Genomic DNA, 22,806 nt, shown 5'->3' with positions numbered 1-22,806 from the left:
TAAGGTTTTTAAAGTTGTTTTTCTCTACAGACGAAGTAAATCTTACTGACTGACTAAGAAAACCATCTAAAACTCTGTCATCAGACTCTACTCATATCCTCATTCTTGTACTCCACCAACAAGTAAACAAAGTTCCCCCTAAAACAAAAGCAACCTTTTGACATGGCCATGGTTTGATTCCTGTTTTCCTTTCCAATCACTGTCAAAACTTCAAAAAGAGACAAAAAGATAATAATTCCTGCATTTCCCTGATACCCTATCTTTAATTTCCAGACATTTTCTCAAGTATATTTCAACACATCACGAATGCCTTGGCTGCAATGCATTCTATGATTTGCTACCCATACTCTAAAAGATGAGTGTAGCAGGTTTTTCTTTTTTCAAGTTGTTTATATCTACGTTATGTACATTACAGGTGTGATCCTAGAAGTGAGTAGGCAGAAACCTAAGCAGCAGCTTTTCCTCTTAACCACTATCTCTTATACAATTTTTTGTGTTAATAACCAATCATTGAATAATTAGGATTTTGCCAATACTAGGGGGAAAATAGTATTTTTCTATAAGGATGGATGTTTTCTTGAATTAAAAAAAAAAGTTCTGATCTCCTAAAACAATTTTTTAAATATATATTTATTTATGCATAGAACTGGGAATGTGTTGGCCAGGGGTGCAGGGGCGTTAGGATTCACCAGAAACAGAGTGGAGAGCAGAACAGGCAGATCCTTTGAAATACACTGCTGAGGGGAGCAGCAGGAGAAACTGGAGAGGTCTGCTGTGCCATATATGGGTTAGCTCCCACTATGGAACTCAGGCTTCAGTAGTGATAGCCTAATAGCACTGAGACTTAACACCTACACCACCAGGGAGATCCCTATAATATTCTTAATAATACCAACTAGTGCAGCAGTAAAACTATAGAAAAAAAAATGATGTTTGCTTCTGCCATAATTTGGAAGGTCTATCTTTAGCTTTCTTATTAGTTATAGGGTTATAATAGAATAAAATAAGACAATGGATATATATGTATATATATAAAGCACTGAGTTTGATTTCAAGAGCATGTTTAAGTTAAAATTCTAAAATATTAAAAAGAATCAGTCAGTAATCTAGAAAACTTATTTTCTGATTTTTACTTATTTAGGATATAATTGTTGAGGCTTTAATTATAGGAGTTCACATAGAAATACCCATCTATACAGTAAATCAAATTTATTTATAATTATCAGCAAAATAGGAGCTTAATAAACTCCATTTTTGTCCAGTGTGAGAAAACACAAGGTTACAAGAAGTTATAAGACTATAAGGAAATAAAGATATTTCTTAAAATATATGTCCATCTTGAGTAAGAATAAAGCATGCATGTAAAAATTCATATTCACTTGTATATGTTATTCCATTAAAAACAAAGCTCACATATAGATTCAAAACTCACATAAATCTTAAACTTCTGTCCAACGATTTCAGGTTTTATGTTTTCACATCCTTCAGTGAGCAACATTAAGTAGAGCTGGTTTCCTCTTTTATTAAAGTGTTCATACTTAAAGTATAAATGAAGCAGTCAATATACATTTGCCAAGTCTTATGTACTCGAGAACACAGTATGAAAATTATTCCTTATAAAAGAAACTCACCTTATCTCCAGGACCAAAGAGGAATTAATTTTCCAACCTTCTACAGAGTGCTGGAAGATTGAAGAACCGGCCTTTCTAATAATTTTATCAGAACTATTGACAAGTGATCGACTCAAACACATTTCACCGTCTCTGAAACAAACAATCAAACAAAAATTTCAGCTTCATTAAAGTAAGACATATTTTGGTAAGTAGCACAATATATAATTTGATGAAGATTTTTAGTGACAAATTATAGATACAACACTTTCTATGTTAGAAGAAGAGGCAGAACATGATGAAATGCATAAAGATTGAGTGAAAATGACATATCAGGACAATCATTTTCAATTATTCTTGTAATAAGGCCACTTCATATTTAAAAAAAAAAGGCACTCTGGTATTTAAAGACAAAACACTTCTCATCTAAGGTCTGCACCCCTTGGGCCTGTCCCACCCCACTGTGCTTAGACAATAGAGACAGGATGTTTGGTCAATTCCCCTGCTTCTCTATTGTTACTTCAAAACTCTAACTTCATTTTCACAGAGGATGCATAGATACAATGGAATGAGTTTTTGTTTTGGTGTAAGAAAACCTCAGACTATCAGGTGATCTGCTCATGTTCAGGATTCCATAACTTACCAGCCTATATGTCCTTGGAAATATTCTCTTTCTAAGCCAGTGGATTTACTTTTCCTTGAAAACTGCAACATTATCTAATATGCAATGACCTTGTGAGGATTAAGTAGAGCTCTATACATGAAAGCAACTTATAAAGCACTATTAAAGTACTAATTTAGGTCTCAAAATACCTCCACAAAGTGACATACCAAGTGACATTCTCCTGACACTTAGTAGTGGAGAAGAGAAAGAGATTGCAGTATGCAGACAGCTCATTCAGTAGCCATTATTACTGTTATTTCCTATCACATTAAAAAAAATCAACTATGCTACCTTCTCCAATCAATAATGTTAGGCAAATGTACCATGTGACATGGGAGTAGCAGTGATGCTGCTGGAAGTGATGGTGGTGGCAGATACCTATGATGCTGTTAAGGACATTCGGACATTTATAGTTGGACCAATTTATTGTTCGATAGATTATTTCTTCATACTTTATAGATGAACATTATCAATTTACATATAAGCATTCTGTGCAGATTTACATACCTACCGGGTTGAAAAGTCATCTTTTTGTGATAAAGGCATGTTCACTATATGTATTTGTTCCTTTACATGTTACATTTTAATTTTTTAGAATCTCAAAAACATAGTTAAAAGTAACATGACTATTTTCTCAGTTACACAGGCTAAATTTGTGTTTATTATGTAGGCAATCCTCTCCTACTATCAATGGAAACATTGCCTGTATAACAGCTGTTAGATGAATTCTGTAATTGGAGGCTTATAGTTTGTTATTTTGGATTGCATTCTTTTTTAAACATGTAGTTCTAATTTGGAGCAACTCAAAGCATCAACTAATCCTTGTGAAATTTAGAACTCTGTAAAATCAACATTTTAAACTGTCCTACTGATGAAAAGTATACACTTACATACGTATGCATGCATAATAATTATTTTATAGAGGTCATTTAGAAGGCAAGGAAACTTAAGTACAATTTACTATTCTGTAGTCCAGTCCGGGAGTCAAGTTTTGTATATTTAATGATAATGGCTATCTCTGAATGAAAATATGGAATACACAAAAGTTTATCTTATGCTTTTGGAGATATGCCTTCAAGAATATAGGCACAAATGATTACTAGGAGGGTTCTTTTTGATCTTCATTTCCTTAATGTGGCCTGTCAATATTATATTTTTCTAAGAAGATTGCTATTATTATAATAATTCAACAGCACTAAACCTTTATAGAAGTAAAAATAAACAGGGGTTGGCATTTTAGCTATCTACAGAAGATTATCTTATTGAGGTGGATACAGATACAGCTTTACAAGCAGAATGAAGGCTGTATTTGCACTTAATTGTAAGAGTCTTTTCAGAACTTCCTAAGGTTTTTTAAAAAGCATTTAAAATGTTTACATGAGATTTATATTAATGAAATGATACCACATTACTCTGATCTTTGTTTTCAGTGATGGTGATAAGCCAACTTTCAGACTTTTATTTCTAGGAAGAACTTTGAATGAAAGTAGGTCCGACTAGTAACATTTCACCTTGAAGAAAATGAATTCATGTCAGAGAAGGCCAAGCTTAGTGCAATATGATGATCTGGGACAAATTTCTTTGTATAAAGTTAAATGAAACTCATGGTATTTTTCACTGGTGACCTTGATAGTATTCTGTCCTAGAAAAGTTTTGTCCCTCCCGTGAATGCAAGGCATGAAGGATATTGCCACCCCCTACTACTTTCTCATTCCAGATTGGACACGATTGCTAAACAGCTGCACTGAAAGCATTTCTTGCAATGGGATATACAGGAAGATTCAATAAGTGCTCCTAAAGGGAAAATTGCAATGAGCGCATCAAGGAAATAATTCAGCAAAAAGCAGTAAGTATTATAAAACATTCCTGCTTATATGAAACTAAGAAAAAACCCATTTAGATAGTCATTTACACAATACTAGTTACAAACTCTTAGTTAGATTACTTGTATTTACAAATATTATTTTTGAAATATGAGTAGCCAGGTAAGAATAAAATGTATTCTATTGGTTCTATAGAATATAACAAACATGATTAATTTCATTTCATGAAATTATGTCCCCAAAGCCTTAGTTCAACCCCAATGAAAAAGGGAATTATGACTTGACTTTAGAATGAATGTGTTCCCTTTGGACTAGTTTAAATTTCCTTTTCAATATAAACGTATAAAGGTAATCTGCAAGAAAAGAACTTAAATTAAATCTGAACACAAATAACAGGAATTTTTGTCTTTTCATTACCCAGGTATCAAACATCTAAAAATTCAGAAGGTATTTATGGCTTTTAGTAGAATTACAAATGTATCATGAAGTAAAGTGCAAATTCGGGGTTTCCTAATTTAGATGAGTGTATTTTGCCCTAGAACACACAGGAATTAACTTTGCTTACAATGGTGATACTTTTATATTTGCATGTTTATCTCCACTGTCAACTCTTTGATACTTTTCATTACTAATGCTGTTGATCATTTAGTGAAACAATTTAAAACACATAGTCAAATTAGAAGGGAGATCTCTAGCTGATAAGAAAAGTTAAAATCTCAGTTACAATCAGATTTTAAGGAAAGATGACCAAAACAAATAACATATTACAATCCATGCCACACGTTTAAATGCTATTTCATTAAATGAGCATATCCACAGTTTGTTTTGTTTGTTTTTGTGTATGAGAGACCCTTCAGTTAACACATTTTCAATTAAATCCAAATAACACACAGATCCAGTGAAACCATGGGTCATTTGTGAGGGTTATTTTTCCCATTGAGAAAACAGTATCAGTCAAGAACAGAACACTTAATATCCCCAATGCCCTTTGAGTTAAACTTTACTAACCAGTCATTATACCTCTAGGCAATTAATGGTCTTGCATAGAAGGAAATAAGTTTTAAAAGCTCAATAAATGCTTGACCTACTCCTGAAAAATCTCTTATAAAAAAATGAGCTGCTACAATTCCTCTGGAGATAAGAGAATGTGGCTGGTTGGTAGGAAAGTTGTGCTGGCATTCTGTCTCCTATATGGAACGACTGTTCAACATTATATGTACAGGTGAAACCACCAGTTAAGAGAAGATTAGGACAGTTCAACAGACATAGAAATTGCTTGCCTATTCCAAAATGGTAGCATTTCCCCTAAATATGAATGTAGGGGAATTGTTCTAAAATCCAAGGACTATGGAAAACACTTAATTGAATCTCTTGTCCTAAAGCACACAGTGCCCCCCAAAGGTCAGAGATTACCTCTTTTGCCACACTTTTGAATACTGGGTTCTGGGGCCAAACCTCCACAGGGGAGCCCTAATCTCAAAACTAGCTCTCCACGTGGCTGGGTAGAAAGAGAGTCAATGACATAATTAGATCCTTTGATGAGTCAACTTCTCCACCAGAAGCACTATTTGTGAGTTGAAACCATGAGCTATGATCACAGGCTTTATCTATTGAACGTTTCATCCAGAGTGAAAGAAAAAGAGCGCTCAGGGGGGAGTAACTGTCCTTCTCACATTGCCCCTGGCAGTTTCAACTCCAAATTTCCAGCGGCAGTCGCTGCAGCCAGGACGCTGCTGGGCACCGCTGGTAGCACAACGCCGGCAGCGGGCTCTCGGTTTTGCCCCGCAGGACTGTAATTGCGGGTTTTAATTAAGGAGGAGGAGCCCGGTTGTCAGCTGAGCAGTAAAAACGATTTTTTTTTTTTTAAAAGGGCCGGAATGCTGCCATAAGGCTTCCCGATCTCCTCACTCCTCGTACCCTCGCTCCAGCCCGGGGAGGAAGAGTAGACTGGGTGCGCACCTCGCTTGCTCTTTAATTGCAGCGCCCGCCCCAAGCTTTTTCAGGGGTTATAGGTGGAAACCGCCGCCCAGGCCGAAATGCACAGTAAACCCAGCCCGACCTGGCCCAGCTGCCTTCAGCCTGTCCCTCAGAGCCCACCAGCCCGCGGAGTCCTGGGCAGAGCCACAGGAGGATGCCGCCCCTGAACCGTGGAGAATACCGGGTCGTTATAATCCCCCCGCCCTGGAGGTACTGGGGTGCTCTCCGCTTTCCAGCCAGCGATTTAGGGAGGCCAGGAGAGCGAGCCTTGGCACCTCCTCTCACGCGCCCCGCCCACTCCTGCTCTCCAGGGTCCGGAGCTCAGGGCCGCAACCCTCGGAGTCCTGGGGAGGCTCGGTCGCTTTGTCTGGACTGGGGCTCGTCTTCTGAGCCCACCAGACCGCAAAGGAACAAAGAAGCTCGACCTCCACGCCCCAGCCTGCCTTTCTCCCCCAAGCGCCGGTTCATCACCTTCCTAAAGACCCCTTTGTCTGCTGGCGAAGCTCAGGTCGGTCAGGGAGACTCACACCCCCACCCGAAGTCCTTTTCTGTCAATTGATCTCGGCTGCATTTTCAACCCACCCATTCCTTGTGTAAAGGACCCAATATAGTTCGGCATTTTCCCCACCAGGATAGACCCTTTTCTGGATTTGTTGATGCATAACCACCATCCAGCCCATCCATTCCTCGCAAGCTTTTTCTTTCTCTAACAGTTCCTTTCTACTGTAATTCGGTTTGTCGTAGTTTTCTATAAAATAATGATTCCTTCCGTAAGGATAAGGCTGTGTCTTGTTCACGTGCATGCTCATTACTTAAAGAGGAGCAGGAATATTCACAAATTAAGTTTGTGTGTGTGTGTATGTGTGTGTGAGAGCAGGCGTATTTAAGCACTCTTATGTCACACACACACACACACACACACACACACACACACACGGTTTCTTTTTTTTTTTTTTTAACAGAAAAAAGATCCCAGAGAAATTTTAAAAAAAAAAAAACCTGGCAGGCATCTCTGCCAGTGTGGAGTTTCCGATCGCAGACGCCTCCGGATGAGGGAGGATTTCCGAAACAGGACTTTGAACAGAGTTGACAACCAGCAACCAGGTTCACATCCTCAGAAAACGCTTCCAAGCTATGTAAGCAACACAAAGTTTCAGCCATCTCCTGGTTCAACTTCAAAGACCAAAGACAGTGGGGGCTGGGGGGGAAGGAGGAAGGAAGTGTGATATTTAGAGAACTTACTGGGGTGGTGGGGAGGGGTGTAGATGCTGAACTCATCTTGATAAACTAAAGAAATAACAAATATAGTCGTTGTGAAAGTACAGTAGCCGGGTTCTAAACCTGTAACCATGACGCCCGTGTGTTTTACCCATGAAAGAGCAAATAAGTTCCTAATTCAAACGAACCAACACCAGATCTAAGCAACGCCAGAGGAAAAAAAAAAAAAAAAAAAACCTAGAAGAGACACATTTTCTGCTTTCTCGGATTTAACTTTAGCTTTTCAGAGAGTCAGTTTTCTCTAATATCCCCCTAGAGTGACAGGGCAGAGAGAAAGAAAGGCAACCAGATGGTAAATAAAGACATCCCGCTTTAGTTCTGGCCACGGATTAGAAAAGACAAGACGCACGTTCTTTGTTGACACTTCTGCTGTGACTTCTCCTTCAGCAGGAGAGCAGCAGCCAACACCAACGCCGCTACCATCACGCCGGGCAAGTTGAACTCCTACCGGGAACGGCATAAAGGGGAGTGTACACACCTCAACAACAGCCTTTGTTATTTAATTCACGAGACTCAACACACACACTCTCACACGAACACACACATACGCTCACCCCTCACTCGAGCGTCTATATTCACATTTCACTTATGGCTTGACTTTTTGTCATATCCTGAAATGAAGCTTTCGATTTACCCGATGAGTTGCGTCTCCTGGTGCTCCTCAGTTCTTGCTATTTCTTTTGTCTTATAAAAGATCAGTAGCAGACTTATGGTGCAGATGGTCCACCTCTTCCTAATGGAGCGCATCTTGGGTGCCCGGGAAAGTCCTGGTTGCCCCAGCTCCCTCGCCTTCTCTTGATATAAAGGCTCCGTTTTGGGGAGACAGAGTTGCTGGGGGGGAAGCAGTGAAAGGCAAGGAAAACGTGAAGCCAGGATCTCAGGAACAGGTCGTGAGAATCCTCTGTGGCGGAGCACCCCCTGATCGCGGAGCGCTGCCCGGAGCTCTTCCCGCTAGCCCTGCCGGGGTCGCTCAGCCTCCCTGGGGCTCATGTTTCTTTTCAGACGAGACACCTTGTGCTTTGGAGGTGGCGGCCGCTTCTGCAGCTGGATTCGGGGGCGTCACTGGCCCTTCCCTTTTGCTAGCAGGGAAATGATGAGCAAAACCAGCCAATCACTGGACTCAGGGGCGGAGGCTGCTGTTGCCTGGCGTTGCTAACTGCTGCTTTGAGAGTAACGTCGCCTGCGCTCCTTTCAGTGTGCCGGGAGAGGAAGCTCACAATTTTACAATCGCACACGCGCACACGCACACACACACACGCACGCACGCACCAGCGCTTGCACATACTGGGCTGAGCGCAATGCGCTAAGAGGGAGTCAGGTCACCCTCCCGGGACGCGAAAGCATCAGCTCTCTGGACAGGGGAGCGCGGAGATACCCTGTCTACATTAGCGAGGAGAGGGCACCTCCTCTGGAGACAGATCAGAGCCCCGTCCGGCTCGGGAGAGGCTTTGAATACATGTAGAAGTGGGTTGCAATAGGTGTAGCCTCTTACAAGTGCCTTTTGCTAAACACGCTCCCAGGCGGGCACCCGCACACACAACCCTACTCAGGCAGAATGAACGGGGAAGAGAGGAGACAGGAGGAAGAGGTTTTATTTTCCGGGCACAACTCAGTCTGGAAAGTAACAATTACACACATGAACCGATTAGTCGATTGCCCACTCAGATCGGGTGACCCAGACTCGGGTTCCTGCTGGGAAAGAGATGAGCGGATATTTGTGTGACGCTTTTTCGTTGCTATTTGAAAACTCCTCACGCAGAAGTCAAGGAAACTCCAATTCCACTTAAACTTCACTGCGGAGAATTCTGAGAAAAAGCAGCCACTGGGAACCACCCCTCCGCCCCTTTTAAACGCAAGTGTATACACACGCGAACACAACGGAAAGACGAAGGTGGGGTGGACAGTGAGGGAGAGGTGGGAGGCCAGTAGAGAAAGCTCTCCTCCCAAAGCCTCAATCATAAGTATTTAGCCTTTGATTCTCCTCCCTCCTACTATCGAAATTTTTCTTATTTCTCTGCTATTGTGTGGCAGAAGCACTTTCAAGTCCTGGTTTTGTGTTCAGTCTGAGTATTTCTCCACAGTCCCTTGGTCCTCACCTCAGCATGAGAGACGCTTACCGTGCCAGTAACTTTATGCCACTGATGCTGGCAAATATAGTTAACAAGGCACAGGCAGTGTGAGGTGGTGCCTGGTGGCAAAATTTCTCCATCTACATAAGTGGCTCCCAAATTCTTAATCCTTCCCCACCCTCTCAATTGAATTCCTTTTTGCTTCTCCTTAAGTGGTGGCTCCAGGTCTTGACCAGTGTTTGCATCTTCCCAAGCCTGCAAATGGTGAGGCCCACGCCAACCCCTCAGCCTGAGGGGTTCCAAGTTCCTGACTTTTTAAAATAACAAGGATAATAGCTAGGACCTTTACTTGAAAAATCTGAAATTCCTGCTGGTGTTTGCCATTCTTAGCCTAAGGTTTGGGAATTTAAGAACCTGTCAATTTCAGAGCTTCATATTCACTGCAAAGAGAACTAGGGGATTGTGTCTAAAATGCTCAAAGGAGCAAGTAATTATGAGTCTTTATTGACACTACAAGTGGCCCTCTAGGGTCCTTTCAAGTTTATTGATGTCTAGGCAAACCCTGCTTGCATTAATGCATCTCTATCACACTGACTTCTCAACTAACAGAAACTGTGAGAATAAAGCAGTTTTTTTTAACTTATCTTAAAAGGAAACTGACTGGGACAGAGAAGGGATGGGAATGCCTGGTTAGGATGCTGAACTGTCTGGGTTGGCCTTTGATTTTTAAGAGTAAACAAATATATTTTAGATTTTAAATAAAACACTGCTCACTAAGAGCTATAGACTATCATGTATCACTTAATTAAATACATGTGACATTTCTTGAGCAATTACTATGAGTCAGACAGTGTATGAGATCATGGATGTACAAAGAAGAATAAAGTATATTTAATCAGACAGAAAAACTCAACTCACTGTGTGGGGGGCGGGAAGGAGAGGGTAGATAGTTTGTTAAATGAGTTGCTTGGGTCTCCCTGGTGAGAAAGGGGTTAAAGTCTCCGAGACATCAAGCTATCACCAGCCACTGTGCCTAAGTTCTGTCTGATCCCCAGCCTGGGCAATAACCCACATGGTTTAGCAGACCTCTCCTGTCTTGCCCACTGATTCTCTGAGCAGTATATTTCAGTGGATCTGCCTGTTCTGCTCCCCCCCTCTGTCTCTGATGAATCCTTTCCCCTCTTACTGCCTCCCCCCACACCTCTGGCCTATACCCCAGTTCTTGTATGCATAAAAAAAATAAATCTCATGAAAGATATGAGTTGCAATATGATCCCACTAACTAACAGCAGTGTCTTAAGTATGTAGGTTGCTCCTGTTTGTAGAAGCAACACAGTGTTGTTTTAGTATTAGAGGCAAGGAATGTGAACTTCCTGGGTGTGGGTATTTAGGAACCAGAGTAAGCTTGGAAAGGAGTAAGCCAGGAAAAAAGGAAGATAGAATTTTGCAAGCAGAAGAAAGAATATATAGGAATTTCAAAAAAGAATAAAATGTTGGTCCTTTGGGAAATCTTTGAAGTACTTCAGTACTGTTAGGACAGGAAGTGGGAAGAGAAAGTGGGATGGAATTTTCAGTGTAATTATAATATAGCCTTGCAAGGTCAAAATGTCTTCTCTAATGGGAAAGCTCCTCTTCCTGAGGAAAACTGGTTAAATTTAGGTTAAATTAGGGAAAACTTTTCATCTGGCCCAAACAAACAAACAAACAAAAAAAAAGATAAAGCAATTCCATCAACAGCAAAACTAAGGCACAATAATAACTATTTATGAAACACAAGGCAAATTTAAATGCCTAGAAAAGAAAAAGTGACCTTTTCAATTGTGTAATGCTGCTGTTTCTGGATTGTTAAGCACAGCATCTTTTATAGTGGCATGAACACTTTTGAGTGACTGTCATAGTTCAGTGAATAATACAGTGTTTGAGTATATCTTAGTGTCATTTGTTTAGTTTTATTTGATTCATATAATATGCATCCCTAACAATTTTCAATTAAAAAAAAAAAGATAAGCTAACATGTCAGCCAAATTGTGGACATCCTAGTTCTTCCAACATGCAATAGATACAAGAACCAAAATACTTGATAAGAAGTTTTGTCTATACTAAAGTGTTTTGCACTCTTCCTGCCTTTAGAATGTCTGTTTTAATGATGCAGAGAAGTTGAAGTTGTTTCTAAATTCCCATTCTATCTTTGGACTATATGTTCTTCAATAAAGAGAAAGCATTTGTCTTTATTCAGCAAAAATTGCAATTACACAGTACCCTATGAATAAATAATGCAAGTAATGGCAACTGTTTTTAAAATGCTCCCTCATCCTTTATTTAATGCAAATCAAGTTTTAATTGCTGACTCTTCCCTCAGCTTTAGCTATTAAACAATGGGTAGGCACTTGCAGTCACATAGTGATACAGTTAACAAGTTTGTCTTTCCCCCATTTTTTGCAATTCCCCTTATCTAGCATTAACAGGATTGATGACTTGTCTTTCCCATTTGTTGCAGCTTCCCCTCCCCTTGGGAAGAAAAAAAAAAGCTGGCGCCCACCAGTTTCCCTGTAGACCCTTCCCCCTCGCTGACACCCATCCATCTCCCTGTTGAGCTGGCGCCCACTTGTCTCTGTGCAGACCCCTTCCCCCTCCCCTTCACGGATGCCTACCCATCTCCCCCTGTATAAATACCCCTGCCCACTGCCAAAGAGGACTACGGTGGTTTTTCGGACATGAGTCTGCTTCCCTCTTCATTTGTCGACAAATAAAACCGCTTTCCTTTTCCTCAAACTTAGTTTCCTTTTATTGGCTGAGGGAAACTGAGGCCGGCATTTGGTAACAATAGTAGGGTTTTTAATGAGTCATGGCATGTTATTTTTTTAAAGCATTTTCAGATTCAGAGCAATATTGGGTAGAAAGTATAGAGATTTACCATTATAATCTCAGCCTTAAACATACACAGTTTCCTCCGCTATTTACATCCTATGCAAGAGGATTACATTTGTTCAAATCAATAAAACTAATTGACAGATTATTGTCACCCATAGTCTATATTTACATTAGGACATTGTACATTCCATGGGCTTTGACAGATGCACAATTGCTGGATTAAGAAACAAAACCCAATCTTTTGCTGTCTTCAGGAAACACATTTAACTACAAAAGATAAAAATAGACTGAAAGTAAAAGGATGGAAAACAATCCTAAGAGCAAATGGACCAAAAAAGAAGGCAGAAACATCTATACTTACATCAGATAAAAGAGATTTCAAACTCAAAAAGGTAAAAAGAGACCCCAACGGTCACTACATTATGATCAAGGGGACAATACTTCAAGAAGAAGTAACACTCATTAACATATATTCACCAAATGAAGGAGCACCAAAATATACCAGACAACTGAAAACAGACATCAGAGAAAACATATATGTAGTAGGAGACTTCAACACACCACTATCAACAATGGATAGATCAATGAGACAAACAATAAGTAAGGACACTAAAGCTCTAAATAAGGATCTAGACCTCATGGGCTTAACTGACATCTATAGAACACTAAACCCAAAAAAATCTGAGTACACATTTTTCTCAAGTGCAAACAGATCATTCTCCAGGACACAAGACAAACATCAACAGATACACCAAGATTGAAATCATACCAACCATCTTCTCTGACCATGAAGGCATCAAACTATAAATAAACCATAAAAAGAAGGCAAGGAACCCTCCTACCTCATGGAGATTGATACCCACACTACTGGAAGACCACTGGACTAATGAGGAGATCAAAGAAGAAATTAAAAAATACTTTGAGCTGAATGACAAGGAGGACACCAATTTCCTAAATGTATGGCACTCAGCAAAAGCAATAATAACAGGAAAATATATAGCAACACAGGCTCACATCAAGAAACAAGAAAGAGCTCAAAGAAACAACCTAAGCACACAACTCAAAGAACTAGAAAAGGAACAATAACAACAACAAAAAAAAAAAAAACCCTAAAACCAGTAGAAGAAAGGAAACAATAAAAATCAAAGCAGAACTAAATGAAATAGAAACTAAAAAAAATATCCAAAAGATCAATGAAACCAAAAGTTGGTTCTTCGAAAAAATAAATAAAATAGACAAATCCCTTGCCAGGCTCAAAAAAGAAAAATGGGAGAAAGCACAAATAAATAGGATCACAAATGAAAGAGACACAGCAGATATCAAAGGAATAATCAGAAACTATTATGAACAGTTATATGCAAACAAATTCAACAATCTAGAAGAGATGGACAAATTCCTACAACTCTGCAATCACCCAAAGCTAGATAAAGAAGAAATAGAACACCTAAACAGACCAATTACAAGCAGTGAAATTGAAATGGTAATCAAAACCCACCCCCAAAACAAGAACCCAGGACCAATGGTTTTACAAATGAATTCTGCCAAACATTCAGAAATGAACTAGTGCCTATCCCTCATAAACTCTGACACATTGTGAATAGAGTAGTTTCACTGCCCTAAAAATCCTCTGTGCTGTGAACATTTATGTTCCTCCTTTCCCCAAGAGCCCCAGGCAACCAACCACTATCTTTTTACTGTCTTCAGAGTTTTCCTTTCCAGAAGGCATATATAATATTTGGAATTATATAGTATTTAGCCCTTTCAAAGGAAACTCCTTGCTTCTTTCACTTAGCAATATGCTTGAAACATGCACCTGGATATTTTTATGGCTCGAAAGCTCATTGTATTTTATACCAACTAATATCCCATTGTCTGGATATACCACAATTTATCCAAATAGCATTGAAGGATATTGTGCTTTCTACTAAGTTTTGACAATTATAAAGTTGTTAAAAACACAATGTGCAGGTTTTTTGATGTACATACATTTTCAATTCATTTGGGTAAATACCAAGTAATGCAGTTACTGATAAGATTGATGTTAAGGGTGTGATTAGCTTTTTAAAAAGCCTGACCATTCCAAGTGGCTGTACTATTTTTCCATCCTACCAGCAATGAGCAAGTTTGTTTTGTTCACACCCTCGCTAGCATTTGGTGTTTTCAGTGTTTTGGATTTTGCCATTCTCATAGATATATAGTGATAGTTCATTGCCATTTCAACTTGCATTTTCCTGACCATGTGTGATGTGCAATGTCTCTCCATAAGTTTATCTGCCACCCACATATCTTCTTTGATGAGATGTCTGTTCAGATCTTTTGTCCGTTTTTTTTTTTTTTTTTTTTAGATACAGTTGTTCATTTTCTTACTGCTGAGTTAAAAGTGTTCTTTGTATAATTTTTATAAGTCTTCTATCACATATGTCTTTGCCAATGTTTTATTATAGTTCATTAATTGTTTTCTTATTCTTTGGACAGTGTCTTTCATAGAGCAGTTTTAAAAGTTAAGCACCGCTATAAATTATTTCTTAGGTTGATCATGCCTTTGATTTTGCTATCAATTCATCTTCAATCTCAAAGTCATCTAAATTTTTTCATGTGTTACTTATAGAAGTTTTATAGTTTCTTATTTTACATTTATGTCTATAATCTATTTTAATTTAGTTATTGTATTTATAGTAACTCTTGAAGTGTGTTAATGTCAGTTATACAACTTTGTTTTTCAATACTATACTGGTATTTTATGTCTTTTGTCTTTCCCTATAAACTTTAAAATCAGTTTGTCAATATTTACAAAATAACTTGCTGGATTTGATTTGGTTGGAATGCAATTAATCTGTAGAACAAATTGGGAAGAATTGACATGTTTAGGGGCCTCCCCAGTGGCGCAGCGGTTGAGCGCTGGGTTGCGAAGCTGCCTGCAGCTTCTGCAAAGCCGGTTTGATCCCTGGCCACCGGGTGAGGGTCCCACATGGCACACAGACCTTTCCTGCTGCCCGCTGCTCCCCTCAGCAGTGTACTTCAGTCCTTCTGCCTGCTCTGCTCCCAGCTCTGGCTCTGGTGAATAATCTCACCCTCCCATATTTCTGACTGTACCCAGTGCTTGTATAAATAAATAAAAAATGAAATCTTAGGAAAAAAGAATTGACATATTTATAATATTGAAACTTTCTATCTATAAATATTGTCTTTTAATTTATATAATTTCTCTTTGATCCATGAATTTGTCAGAAATCTCCAGAGAAACAGAACCAAAAGATGTGTGTAAATGTAGAGAAAGAAGTTTGTTTTAAGGAATTAATCACATAATTGTGGAGATCAGCTGTGCCCAACTCTACAAGGTAAATTGGTAAGCTGGAGACCTGGAAATAGGGAAGATATGATGTTGCAGTCCAAGTCTGAGGGCATTTAAAAGAGAACATCTTCCTTGGGGACTCTCAGTCTGTTTTTCTTAATGCCTTCAGTTTATTGGATAAGGCCCATCTATATTACGGAGGGCAATCTGCTTTATTCATGGTTTATTGACTGAAATATTTCTTTCATCTAAAAAGCACCTTCACAGCATCATACAGATTGGTGTTGGACCAAATATATGGGTGTCATGGTCTAATCAACTTAACACATAAAACAGCCATCACAAGTGGGTTGGCTGAAGTTCTTGTTTGTGACCTTATGAAAAGTCTTTTACCCATGAATCAATGATCAGGAAAAGCAAGAAACATATTAATGAGAAAACTCAAATAGCACTACTAAATACCTCCATTCCTTTTATGTTTTTCTACACAAAGTACCCGGTTTTTAAAAATAAATTTATTCTGTTTATACAAATAAACATAAAGCACATTGATTTTCAATATGTATATTCATCATCCTATTTTTTAATCCATAATAATCACATATAACAAACCTATTAAATAAAGGTGACCTTGACTTTAGGTATAAAACACAATCTTGAATCTAGTACAATTTCTGGAACAACAGGAAAAATTCCAGGCTTCTCATTCTCAATTATTCCCCATTATTTAACTCATGCCAATTATATTATTCTTTGCATTTAGTATTTAATTTCTATTTAAACATGAATGTCCCTAGGAGACACAATTCTTAAGTACTCTTAGTCAAATAATCTTCAAGTTGTAATACTCATTTGAAATGTTCCTAATTTAATCTTTTAACTATTGCTAGTCAAATATACACTGATTGGTAATGGACATTTCAATTGCTTACAGTCCATATTGTAATTCCTTATGAATTAATTCTATAGCCCAAGCTATACTTTGTAACTGTAAGAGGGTGGTCCCAAGGCAGAGGGGAGGTTCCAGCTTCTCTGCCCCACCCAAGGAAGGGTGTTGCTTATCAGGGAGAGGAAAAGCAGAAGAGGAGACTGGAGAAGGAAGAAAGAGAGATGAAAAGGTAGGAGACCTGGAGGAGGCACATGGAGCAGAGAGACAGGAGAAAAAGCTGCACTTGCTTCTCAGCCTTGGACTTGTACCAGAGACTTGGGGAACATGGAAGGTGACTATAGCACAACCATCCCATAATGGGTAGGTTCATTACCAGTTCTAGCAGCCATGTTGGAGGCTTCATGCTCCCCACTGTTCCTCCCCATACTTCATCGCCATTTGGCCAAGTGTGCATGCATGGTGGGAGGGTAGGAAAGCCTGAAGCTTTTCCCCTTTACTTACTCCACAGCAACACTTGAAATACATGTGGGTGGGAGATCTGTGGGGAGGTTAACAATGGCAGAGTTCATCTTGATTTTGATTTTGCTCTTTTCCTTCCAGACTTGTCTGGCTGTTTCTGACCCTCTTTTTTGGTACCCACCAGAAGGTGCTTTAGACTTGGGGCAAACTTTTGGGCTTCAGTCCTGCTTTGGGTCAACCCTGTTTGACTGTGCATTTGCCCAAGAGGGGATGGGTAACTTTGGGTGCTTGACTTAAAACCTTAATTCTCTAATTGTATTAAAATTCCTTTCCATTGAAGGTCTTGCACCCTAGCATATGTTTTGTCTTGATAGGCAGATGGCAAAACTCATTTAGAATGGGCAGGTTTGGGAGATCTGAGGTGCCCCTCTCCCTACCAGGTAACATAACCCCTAAAATCTAAATAGATACAATCTCCAATATATGTTTTGAGAAGTACTAGTTGCCCTAACATTATTATTTAGTGTTATTTTATTTTTTGTATTTTCCTCTTTCTTTGTCTCTGTGTTCAATGGTGATGGAGGAAGAGAGTAGCCATTAATTATTATTCCAAACTGCTCTCTCATTGAATAGTATTCAGTTACCTAACAATTTATTGTGTCGGTCTAGGGTTTTATTATTTGAGGTATTATTTTCTTTAATCTTTCAGACTTTTTAAATGTCTTTCTCTTTTAAAATCCATTTCTTTTCCTCTATTATTAATTTATTTTCTCATGTTGTCCAAAGCATTCATCCACTTAATTTCTTCTGTAATATAGCCCATTTTCTTTAATATTATTTCTAATTGATCCCTTAAAGACAAAAGAGTAATGGCAATGTAACTTAAGACTTAGAAGATTTTTATGTAGGTCTTTCTAGATACGTTAATCTATATAATTGCTTCTATACTTATAATAGTATCCTATGAGTATCTCTAAAATATTCCTTGGGTATACATATTAGAACATGGAAAAATTCTATCTATATTGAATTTTGTGAAGCAAATATTTTTAAATTATTTTTTTAAAGATTTATTTATTTATGTATACAAGAACTGGGGTACAGGCCAGAGATGTGAAGGGTAAGAGGATTCACCAAAGACAGAGTGGGGAGCAGAACAGGCAGATTGACTGAAATCACTGCTGAGGGGAAGCAATGGGTGAGTCAGGAGAGGTCTGCTGCGCCATGTGGGTTGCTCCCTGGCCAGGGATCAAATTCGTGCTGCAGAGGCAGAGATAGCTTCATAGTGCTGTGCTTAACTCCTTGCGCCACCAGGGAGGCCCCTAAATTATTTATCAAGCTTATTACTTGGCAATTTGAGGAGAAATAACATTGAAGCCACTATTATCTGACAAACTAAAGATAGTTTTAACCCACAGAAGACTTTTAGTTCCCAACAAAAAAGTTTGAGATGAAATAGAGTGCATGTGCATGCATGCACACACACACACATGTGTGCGCACACACTGCCAGCACTTTACATTTCTTTCCAAAGTTTTCATAAGACTTGTTAATACCAGGATCACTTAATTTGGAGGGTAATAATTCAGTGGAATTAAACAACTGTTTCATCTTTCACTCTAATTTTTGTTTGTAACAGAATATTTTATTTATTTAGTTTCTCTACTTTTCCCGCATGTATTGAGTTTGCAGTCCCCAAAGTAATTAATTCCATTACAGGATACATACTTCATGATTTACCTGCTTAATGAATTGAAGTATTGATAATCTTGACTTTTTGTAAAGTGAACAGTTGAGCAAATAACAAAATAATGCATTTATGAACTAAAATTTTGAATGTTTGGTCTAGAGAAGCCTAATCTGTCAGCAGTAGAAAGTTGCCCTGGGACAATGAATCAGTACATATTTATTGGAAAGAACCCATGGAAATAAAGGAAAAATAATGAGTTAATTCACATATAACCTTTGCTTCACAATATAAATAACTGATTGTTCTTTTGCATTGTAAGAACCATAGTACCCTACATTCTCCAAAAAAACTTTATGTAAATACTTATAAATAAGAGGTACTATGGCTAAACACATGCTTACAAGGGTGGATCATATGTAAATTGTGATAATTTATGTTAATTACAATTATGACCTTAACTTTAGGATGAAAATATCAAAATATCATTTTAAAATTCCACTGTGACCATTCAAAATTTAGGAGGTTTATACATCCTCTGTGCATGACCTCTGAGTAAAACTATCTTTTGACCACATGTATAAGAGATATGAAAAATACAGATTTATTTACTTGTGATCTTCTTGACAGAGGAGTAAATTTACAAGGAATTATAAAGAGTGAATAAATTATAACACATCTGATGTGTAAAATTCTTATGAAGACTAACCTAGAATCCATGAAGATTTTCATTATGTGTTCTTGGTATTAGTTACCTGTTGTATCTCTGTTGAAGTGAACAGAGGTGTTTGGACAGTTGATGACTCTTATGATGACTCTCCTTTGACTCAGTAGTATCCCACAGGAGACTTTGGAAAACATGATTATCATCTAACATCTGACTTTACAGATTAAAAATGAAATTAAAATGTTTTCAAGGGTGTTTCCCCATGGTATTCATTCACTTTTTAATTAGTCAAAAAATACCTATTGAGTATCTATTCTTTGCCAGACATTATACTTGGCACTGAACACACAGCATAATACAAACAGACAAATGTCCTCCTATTGAAGAGTTTACTTTCTAGATGTAGAAAATTAAAATAAAATAAATAGAGTTATTCACATTTGGTGACTAGTGTTGTGAAAGAGTCAACAGGACAAGGTAACAGAAAGTAAAAAAAATATTTCTTCCTTTTATAAGACAGTCATGGAATATCCTCTGAGGAGGTGACATTTAAAGTTAGACTTGCAGAATGTTAGCAATGCATAGAACTGGGCAAGAACCTTATAGGCTGAGAGAAAAGCAAGTGAAAAGGCCAGGAATTAGAAAATGGCAAGGCAGAAATGTCAGAAAATAAAAATACAATGGAAGCCATTATAGTGTGCATAATAAATTAAGCACAATCAAAAATCATATAAAAAGTATTTGTTGAAGACAAATTAATGAAATATTTATACTAAAGCCAGGGAGAGCCAACTTAATCTAGACATGTGTATTATTTTTTAGTCAGTGTTACTTGTCTACTTGAGACTTGAGCTCAAGAATTTATTTATTTATTTATTTATTTATTTATTTATTTGTTTATTAAGGATTTATTTATTTATTTATATAAGCACTGGGTACAGTCAGAAGCACGGGAGGGTGAGAGAATTCACCAGAGCCAGAGCGGGGAACAGAACAGACAGACCGATGAAATACACTGCTGAGGGGAGCAGCAGGCACGGCAGGAGAGGTCTGGGCGCCATGTGGGACCCTCGCTGGTTGCCGGGGATTGAACCGGCCGGCGCTGCAGAGGCTGTGGCAGCTTCGCAGCCCAGCGTTGAGCTCAAGAATTTAAACAGACCTGTCAGTATGGCTGTCTGACTATTTCCGGTTCAGTTTAGTTATACAGAGGTTAGACATAGAATGTATGTACTTGAGTTTGATTGTGGTTGAGGTTTTGTCAGACAAGTATGCAAAGAGAAAGAAAACAAGAATTGAAAGTGCTTAAAAATTCATGAAAATTAAGATGAGCCACTAAATCTAAGAGGGTTAAAAGGGAAGTGAAAAAGAGACAAATTCACAAAGACAAAATCTACAACCCAACAGAAGGAAATTTCAACACCCATCCAGCAATGCTATGGGGCTACCAGACAAGTTAGCTGAAAAAGTGAGCAATGGTGAGCCCAAAGTGAGATAATTGCAACTTAGAATTCATGGGAAAATAAGTTGATGGTGGTGCAAGATACAGATTTTCTATGGGAATGGGAAACTAAATTGAGGTGAAACCAAATTTTTTTTTAAAGATTTGAGAAAATCAAGAAGGCGGGAAAGACTAGGGTTTTGAATGGATCATCCATATGAATTTTTTGAAGTCACTAATTATGATAACCTCATGAGGGGCGGCAGAAGGAGATACTGTTGGTGGCATAAACTCCAATGAGATGGAGAGATGTTTCATGTATGTATTGGGGAACCAATGATGGTGCCTTTTCTATTACTAGTCATAGCTTGCATGGGATAGCAAATTAAAATAGTCCTCACTTGTAAGGGCTTCACCAACTCTCCTCAAATTCTTGAAAGTTATCATTAAATGATGGGAAGACTAATTTACTTAATCTTAAATCATTATAAACAAAATGCAAAGACATAGTTTTTCAGTAACTCTGGATTACACGTGACATCTTAAGAGTTTTTTTCTTATTTTGTACTAATATGAATTTCAAATAACTTTATAATCTTATTTTTATTTTTGTTTAGACATATTTTTTCAATCTTATTGGACATGTCCTCTAAAATGACTCCCCAAATTACAGTTTCCTACTACAACACACATTATTTGTTACTCATGAGAGATGCCAGTGACCTGGGTCAATTCTGTGATTCTGCTCTAAATGTCTTCTCATTCTAAATTCCAATCTCATGACATGGATCTAATGTTGGACATCTGGGAAGAGAGCTGGCAGAAACTGTTGATTCCTCTAAAGTTTCTTCTCAATATTTCTGTATTTATGTTCACTTATATTTCTTTGGCCAAAGCTTACAATTTGACTAAGTCCCAAATCAATTAGACAGTTGTGTACAGTCTCTTTTAGAAGGGTCCATGGGTGTTAGGTGCCCATAAATGAGGCAAGAGAATTTTTTTTTTTCTAGGAAGAAAAGAAAACAAATATTTATGAGAAAAATTAAGATCTTCTGCTGTCATGTATCACTGATACCTCACACAAGATAAAAAAAAAATGTAATGAACTAATCATTTAAAGGCTAATAGAGAAGAAACCCAGTGGGCCAAGGGGCATATATCTCCCAGGGAGAGGCATTCAAATGCTGACAAAGTGCGCAGGGTCCAAAGGGATAGAATATTTAAAGACAGAATCAATGCCATTATGCTTTTCTATAAAAATCAGAGAAAACAAAAACAGGTGAAGCAATGGGAATAACACTTGTAGAAAAGAAAGGTTAACTAGCACATATCTATAAAACCCTCACAAAGAGGTAATTCTATGGTAAATTTTTCATGACCCACTGTCTGGTCATCAAATTTACTGACTCAGTCAGATAAATGATTTTATCATCACACCACAAATGCACCGTTTGTTAAACAGCAGACTTGCATTATTGAGGCCTTGCATCCAATACCTTGTTTTATTCATCTCAGCTTTGGAGTGGTTTTGCCCGTGGGCTAATGTATCTTAAGGCTGATGGCCAAAGTTCTTTCCACAGGATGGTACTTGGCTATGAACTGCCAAAATTGCAAGCTTTTTGTTTTCGGTAGAATTTCTCACTTAAACTTTTCTGATTGGCACATTTCTTCTTTAGGAGTCTTCATCTACACAATGAACTACAGCTGTGTAACTATCTTACTTCCTTCAAATAATAGTATATGTCTGCACTTTAATTTCAAAATTTCTTTCAGAAGGCAAATATTGTCCCAGTTGCATCTAAAAATTTAGAGGGTTTAGGGCCTCCCTGGTGGCACGAGGGGTTAAGCACCACACTACAAAGCAATCCCCAGCCTCTGCAGCATGAGTTCGATCCCCAGCCAGCCAGGGAGCAACCCACATGGCGCAGCAGACCTCTCCTGACTTGCCCGCTGCTCCCTTCAGCAGTGTATTTCAGTCACTCTGCCTGTTCTATTCCCTACTCTCTCTCTGGTGAATCCTCTCACCCCTCCCCACCCCCAATCTCTGGCCCATACCCCAGCTCTTGTATGCATAAACAAATC

General features: G+C 38.3%; 1 protein-coding gene across 3 annotated transcripts in view; it reads right to left on the bottom strand.

Moving 5' to 3' along the window:
- ST8SIA4 (ST8 alpha-N-acetyl-neuraminide alpha-2,8-sialyltransferase 4) overlaps positions 1–8,099 on the bottom strand; it is a gene marked incomplete at its 5' end in the record, with an annotated part of 93,114 nt that extends 85,015 nt beyond the window's left edge. For all 3 annotated transcript variants that reach the window (XM_084234168.1, XM_084234170.1, XM_084234169.1), the window contains 2 exons: positions 1,632–1,763; positions 7,987–8,099. In XM_084234168.1, coding sequence (XP_084090294.1) covers positions 1,632–1,763; positions 7,987–8,099 — 245 coding nt within the window. The remainder of the gene's footprint in view (positions 1–1,631; positions 1,764–7,986) is intronic.
- Between the last annotated feature and the right edge of the window lie 14,707 nt (positions 8,100–22,806).

This window comes from Talpa europaea (assembly GCF_964194135.1).
Source record: "Talpa europaea genome assembly, chromosome: 5".
NCBI classification, from domain to species: Eukaryota; Metazoa; Chordata; class Mammalia; order Eulipotyphla; family Talpidae; genus Talpa; species Talpa europaea.
This window is presented reverse-complemented; position numbering and strand designations above follow the sequence as displayed.